Consider the following 7,282-nt stretch of genomic DNA (forward strand, 5'->3'; position numbering starts at 1 on the left):
TCTTGTGGAATATTACATTATTTCTCCTACCTACCCCTAGTATTTCTTACCTACCCTTGTTTCTGATTGAGCCACATGTCATAATTGTGTGCTCATACATCCATATGGCCTTGCCTATATAAGCAGGCCTATATTCATTGTATTGGTTAATCCAGTTGATCATTTGCATATTGACGAGAATAGAGTTTGTTCTTATCATTCTATTGTCTCTCTTTTTATGCTTTTCATTGTGCCCTTGATCTTGGCAAAATCCTACACCCTCATAGGCAAGAGGAACCTCTCCCTCTAGAGAATCAATCCCCACCTTATTAGGAGGATGAAAGAAAGGACCCATCTGAAGAAGAAGCCACACCAAAATCAACCCAAAACTAGAGTAGCCACTAGCCAGCAATAGAACTTCGAGATAGGAACACTCATCTCTTTCCACAAAGGATGTCTCCACCTTAATAGAAGACACTTTCATCATGATAGCCATAGTAAACAAAGATGCATATTAAAAAGCCACCCAAACTTTATATTTTTCCACCATAATCCTATCCACCTCCATAGGAAAGGACATCAACTCCATACAAGAAGTAGGGAAAAAAGCCATGATATAGATTAAAAAAGCCCAAGATTTGACACCCAAATAAATGAACCAGGTAGCGACCATAGAGGATCGATAACTGGAACCAAAAGCCCCAGCCACAAAGAAGGACAATCACTTATAGTTGTGGCAAACAAAACACCCTTGAGCCCATGAGGGGAAAACGTAGGAGGAAAGAAAGAACTAAGCATCTACCCAAATGACCAAAGGAGAGAGGTCGTCACCATCACTTACCGAAATATCACCATCCATGACAAAAACCCTAGCTCCATCACGATCCCTGCTCTAGCAAAGCCACCAAAAAGCAGAGCCAAAAACGTAAATGAGGGAAGGCAGCAAAGTCATGACCCATCCCACATCCACCACTGCTCCATCTAGATCACCATTGTCTTCCCCCCTTGCGTCTTCACCTGCAAACCTAGCCTCCCCTGTTACTTGCACACACTCCATTTGGAGATATAAAGTTGATGCTCATGCACACTATGACATTAAATGTTATTAAGGGTAGAGGATCACGATATAGTGATTGAGAGCATAAATGTATACGGTGTTATTCGAAAATTGAACGACAAAAAAAACACAAGGCAAAAAATCAATGGCCAAAGGGGGTCTCGGGTTTGCATTCATGTACCTATTTCTTTAATGCTACTCTGTCATTTGTTTTATTTGAATTACATGATGTTTCTTTTAAATGTGTGAAGTTGTATTTTTTTTTAAGAAAATTTAGTTTTCTACTTACAAAAGCAATAAGAATATAGAAAAATGACATTTATAAATTATTCAAAATATAAATAAAAAATAAACAATAAGATTTTTGTTTAGAATTTTTAATTCTTTGTGATCATTGATTAATCTAATTAAAGAAAAAAAATGCAATGGCTCCAACGACTGATAACTTTTGTGTTATGCATACACAAAAACTGTTGAATAGGCACAGAGTGGTTGTCTGGCTTGGCCGCAGCCCCCACTATAGTATAACACGAAAGTTATCAATGTACAATAGAATGTTTTTGAAACCAGAATAGCTAAAACCATAATATCCTGCCTTTGATAGGAACTAATAACATGATAACATTCTTTCGAAAAAGAGGATAATATTTAATACTATAGTAATAGAGGAAGTACATGAGTACAATCACTGGAAAGTATCGAGCCACACTAGTAGATAGTTCGTATTTAAACTGATGTTTAAGTGCTTTAACATGCATCTCCGTGTGATTGAGCGCGGGAAGGATCATTTTGGGGCCTTCCTGGTCGAAGGCAATCAACAGTGGATTGTCCATAGCTATTCAAACAGAAGGGATCCTTCTGGTATGCAACAGCAGGTTTTAAGTTGATGTCGATCATCTTCAAATCAGTGCATGGGATATCATTACTACAGGCTAAATAGATTGGCCTGTCCACGTATGTCCCAATGATCTTCTGGTATGTCACGTCCGTTACATAGACTGCCGATGATTGATTTCGACAAGTAGTTTTATCACAGTAGAATTGATTGATATCGATTGGAGTCCCCACGTTAGAAACTTGTATATTGGAGAACGTCACACCCTTTACTGATCCAAATCCCCCCTGTTTACATGAAGACAAGTAAGACGAAGCTTTAACCAAGTCGAAAACGATAACTTTAGCTTTATGGCTGGATGAAGTTAACTGACCGGCCATGTTTTGATGCGGACGCCATTGGAAGCATCTTGAATGTTGCTGTCGTAGACGCTCACGTTGGAAACGCAAGCCTTGGATTGGTCTTTTCCTAGTCCTCCAATACTGATATCAGTTAAACAAATTCTATTGTTAAAAGTTGAATAATAATCAAGTATTAAAAGTTTACTATACTAATGGTGTTACGTCATCCAATTTGTTTTCTGGATTTGTGGATCCTTAGTCATCTTGGTCAATGAATTTCCTTAATTTATCACTTTAGGTATATGTATATCCATACTCAACATCTTATAATCTGGCTAAAGATAGAGATGCCTTAAAAAGGAATATGGTGAAAGTAATAAGAATACCTGATACCATGACCAGGGCCACAGTTGATGTTATGAACGCGGATGCCAGAGGAACCTGTTTGTATCGACACGCAGTCGTCTCCTGTTCGTCCATACAACAATATTCAAAATTTTTAACATCTTAAATACTATCTAATAAAAAAGGGTGGATTTCAGAAGAATCGCTGTTAGTATACCACATGAAATTGAAGAATGGTGGATTTCAACATCACTGGTTTCTTGAACATGAATTCCGTCTGTATTTGGACTGTTTGCAGGAGAGGAGATTGTCACGCCAGCCACTTTCACAGAAGTGCAAGTATCAAATTTGAGGTGAAATTGTGGACTGTTTTTTATTGTGATGCCCTGGACGGTCACGTAAAAGCTCCCGAAGAATCTCAATGCCTTCGGAGAAAACACAAATTCAATATCCACAAACATTAATGCAAATCTACAAAGACGATCTGGGGTTTGTTTTGTTTATGGCAATTAGCAAACCAGAAAACTATAAAACATATATGCTTGTGATGACTCACCGTGGGCTTCACACTCAGTAAGCTGTCACCATAATCGTCGCTCTCCTAAGACATACAAATTTGTATTCTTATTTAAAAAGTTGCAATGAAAACCACTCCGTTGTTTATAAAAAAATAACCTAAAATATATGTACCATATTATCGTATTGGGACAACTTCCACCAAGGTGCTCCTTGTCCGTCTATAACCCCATTCCCCACTACAGTGATTCCGTTTAGTTTGGAGAAACCGATCCATACCCACAAATTGGAAGCCCCGGACTTGGGATTCAAGTGCGCAATTATAGTTCCATAGAGCTGATGAAATTTAAATGGAAGAAAATATGCATTAGCTCTGCCTACCTTTGAAATCTAACATGTGTACTCGCATATTTCATTTAGAAAAAAACTAAAATCATACCTCAAAGATAATCTTTGATTTGCAGGGTCCTGAGAAGTTGATCGGCCCAACTAGAAAGCTGTGAGTAGCTGGGACATGTAATGTTGAGGACGCTTTGGAGCAGACTGCTTGCCACGCTGCCTTAAATGCCTGACTCAAGCACACATTTATTATAACTCAATAAATAAGCCTGGGCAATTCTGTTAAGTATATAAAAGTAATCATTTTTAAGAAGTCTGATTTTGACGATAGATTCATTTATTGACACTGTTGATTCAAATAGAATATGATTTGAAACATTGATGCAAATAAAAATTTGCATAATTGAACTTAGAAAACTAAGTAATATTCTAAAAGCACTAGAGTAGAGTAGAAGATAACGTTGGTATCGTCGGTCACTCCGTTGCCTTTTGCACCGAATGATCTAATGTCAACCACGTTTGAATAGGCGTAATATTCATCAGCCAGTGAAGTGCTAAGCAGGGCTTTTGTCGTGACTGCCCTTGTGGCCGAGCAATTTTCTCTTGCACCCAATACAATTACAGTAACAAAAATAACATAAGCTTTTCTAGTTAGAGACATCTTGTCTTTGGATTTAGAACGCAGGAGAAAGTTTTTGAGTGAAGAAAGGTTGGGTGAAGTGGGGGGTATATTTAAGCTATTGGAGAGATGCTGGGCCTCCCCTCCGATCACGGGCGTGCATGATTTGACGATCGCTGGCTTTCGGAATTTGATGCACTATTCTCTTCACTTGTTTCATTCATGCTTCCTACTTCTTTCATCAATCGAACTACAGTATGCTATGATGCCTTTTTACTTTAGTCATCTTTCATCACAAGGAGTGAAAAGCATGAGATAAAAAGGGCGTAATTTGTGCTCATCACAAACTTCCTTTTTTCTTTTCCAATGTCTTCTACCTTTCAAATTCAGCAATAGCACCAGCTATTGTATACAATGTAGGTGAGTTTACATCTGCAAAGTTAGATTCAAAAGGATATGAAGATCAATCCAGACGATGCTAAGGCCGGATACATTGATAGAGAGATTTTTCCTCCATAGAATAAATAAATGTGGTTGCAAAAAGTAATTTTAAGGAAGGTACTACCATCGAATTTGAATGCTATTCAGCTGGTTATTATAGATTGAGGTGTTAGAATGGGCCATAGCTTGACTAGTGTGTTCATCTTGTGAATTGCAGTAATCACGGCCCAAAATCAATATGAGAATGTGGGGTAGATGGCTGTGGTTTGAATATGAAGCATCTCAAATCAGTTACGCTTCCTTAATCCTGGCGAACATCATCTTATCTGAAGGGAAAATCGATTACTGGTGAGAATGGAGATGAGCTTTTCCGTCCATTTCTACGCCTCTAACGCAAGAAAGTCAGGCATCTCGTGACTTTCATGGCATCTTCAAGTTTTCATCAGATTAATTTACATTTTTTAAGCTGGCATGTCTTGCAAGAAAGAAGTGTTCACTCACGTGAAGTTTCGTCCTACTTCGCCACGTTAATACAGAACTTTGACCTTCAACCTTGGACAATACAAAATGGAAGTTGGGTGAATCAAAAGTCTTTCCTTGAGCATTATTTAAGATTTAATAATAAGTATTTTAAAAATGTTAATAGTACGGTAGAATTAGAAGGGCAGCGTGTATATATATATATTCATGTTATGTAATACATTAATTATTTTTAAATAAATGTGAGTTACTAGTACAAGTATGTGAAAAAAAAAAAGTTAGAATTTCAATCACATTTATTTACATGAGCACATGTTGGAAGAAATATAGTTTTCTTTTAGGTTTCATTAAAGTAATATATATATTTTAAAATCAGTTAGATTTTGGTTGTCTTATGTTGACTATACATTACCAATCTTTGATATAGTTAGTTGTTTTGGGATTGATTAATCCTTTTGGAGGGTCCTATTTTTCTAACCTATTATTTGACAACTATTATTGACCTTTAAATTCCATTTTAAAATTCTCTCTGTATGCGGGAAAAGTGGTTGAATAAAATTCAATATGTGAAAATATGTTAGAATACTAGTCCACACACACACAGAGGACTTCTTGGTGCAAGCTATGGAGTAATAACGTATTACTCAGCTTCCCAAGGAGGGTCCCATGGTTCTCTATCTCGCAATGTCCCTCAAACCAATGTTTTGCTCTCAGATCACTGAGCAAAATGGTTCAGGGATGGCAAATGCAAGAACGAGGGATGCTTTGATTGATTTTAGTATGAGATGTGTTGTAGGCTATATATGATTCTAGAAATGCAACAAACTAGATGATAAGATGACAAGGTTAGTATGAATACTATCCTAGCATGATATATTTAATCTATGATTGAGCTAAAATGATAAAGAAATTATTCTAAACATGCATATTTAGTCTATTTCCTAATTTAAAGAGAGGCTAAATGATGAGCATATATGAAATGAGAAAGCTTGAATGTATTTGAGCATAAGTGTGATGCTACAAATTTGAAGGATGTTTGTTGAAAATGGAGGAATGAGAGCTCTATTTATAGCAAAAACAGGGCAATGGATGGTCAAGATTGAAAGGTTTAATCAAGGGCCAAGTTTGAAAGTTGGGGATCCATGTGCACAATTGGCACCAATAAAATGGTGACAAGTGTCAACATAGGATTGGGTTGAGAGAAGAGGTTGGAGGCATTAAAGGCCTGAGAAGACCTCATGGTTATCTAAAGGCTAAGGGTCAAGTCTAAGTTAGGATTACCCATTGGATTAAGAATTAATCCAAGGATAAACCTTTGTGCAAATGATTAAGAGATAATCATGGTCAAAGCATTAATGGCCTGATGAGACCTTTGGGTTGGGTAGAGGTTGAGTCAAAACAAATGTTTTAACCATGTGGGAGGGTTTGAGTTAACCATTAATGGTTATTGGAGACTTTGGGGATTAAGTGGTTGAAGGTTGAAAGCGTTCAATGGTTATCAAAGACTTTGAGCATTTTAGTGGTTGAAGACTTGAAGCCTTTAATGGTTATCAAAGACTTTGTGGGTTTGAGAAGTGACTTCCCTTTGCTTAGGGATGTGACAAAGTTTAGAATAGGGGTTAGGTTAATTAGAAGTGATTAGAAGATTCTAGAAGGGATTAGAAAGGGGTTTGGGATTTTGCAAGTGGATGGAAGGATAATAGGATTTAATTGAAATTATTTAATTCAATTTGGTTGCAATTTGGAGAAATTAAATAAATTAGATTTATTCAATTTAGGATAACTATTTAATTAAATTTGAATTTAATTAAAAGTGGATAGGGGGATTTAATTGAATAAAATGATTTATTCATTAAATGGGTATAGTGAATTTAATTTAAATAAATTGAATAATTTATTTAATAAAATAGAAGAATGTGGATAATTTAATTAAATTGGATTTAATCAAATAGAAAAATGAACATAAAATATTCATTTAGGAATATGGTCATTTTTATACGTCTACATTTTGCCCCTCTTTGAAGTGACGTGTGTGCACATGTTATTTCAAAGAAAATGATGTCTTATCATGATTTATGATCAAATGCAATTTTTGTGTCATTCTTTTTGATTTGCCAGTCGTGCCCCGACTTTGATTTGATGTGATGCCCCAGATTCGATATTTGACCATGTGGGAGGGTTTGAGGTAACCATTAATGGTTATTGGAGACTTTGGGGATTAAGTGGTTGAAGGTTGAAAGCCTTCAATGGTTATCAAAGGCTTTGAGCATTTTAGTGGTTGAAGACTTGAAGCCTTTAATGGTTATCAAAGACTTTGTGGGTTTGAGAAG

At 36.4% G+C, this 7,282-nt stretch overlaps 1 protein-coding gene across 1 annotated transcript; it reads right to left on the reverse strand.

The window, feature by feature from the left end:
- Positions 1 to 1,445: 1,445 nt before the first annotated feature.
- LOC131028294 (polygalacturonase At1g48100) lies at positions 1,446 to 4,571 on the reverse strand. Its single transcript, XM_057958543.2, has 8 exons — positions 3,873 to 4,571; positions 3,513 to 3,641; positions 3,248 to 3,409; positions 3,114 to 3,158; positions 2,775 to 2,982; positions 2,599 to 2,680; positions 2,245 to 2,353; positions 1,446 to 2,158 (listed from the first exon to the last, which is right to left on the reverse strand). The coding sequence occupies exons 1-8, from the start codon at positions 4,071 to 4,073 to the stop codon at positions 1,784 to 1,786; spliced, it is 1,311 nt and encodes a 436-aa protein (XP_057814526.2). The 5' UTR covers positions 4,074 to 4,571; the 3' UTR covers positions 1,446 to 1,783.
- Positions 4,572 to 7,282: the final 2,711 nt, after the last annotated feature.

The sequence above is a fragment of the Cryptomeria japonica genome, chromosome 1, assembly GCF_030272615.1.
Source record: "Cryptomeria japonica chromosome 1, Sugi_1.0, whole genome shotgun sequence".
Classification (NCBI taxonomy): Eukaryota; Viridiplantae; Streptophyta; class Pinopsida; order Cupressales; family Cupressaceae; genus Cryptomeria; species Cryptomeria japonica.

Bases quoted from the DNA above. Each gene is read 5' to 3' on its own strand.
- LOC131028294 (XM_057958543.2), bottom strand. From the start codon at position 4,073: ATGTCTCTAACTAGAAAAGCTTATGTTATTTTTGTTACTGTAATTGTA. The intron at 3,159-3,247 runs GTACATATATTT...TGTATGTCTTAG, and splicing joins TGTCCCAATACGATAATATG to GAGAGCGACGATTATGGTGA. The intron at 2,681-2,774 runs GTATACTAACAG...ATGGACGAACAG, and splicing joins CCATTCTTCAATTTCATGTG to GAGACGACTGCGTGTCGATA.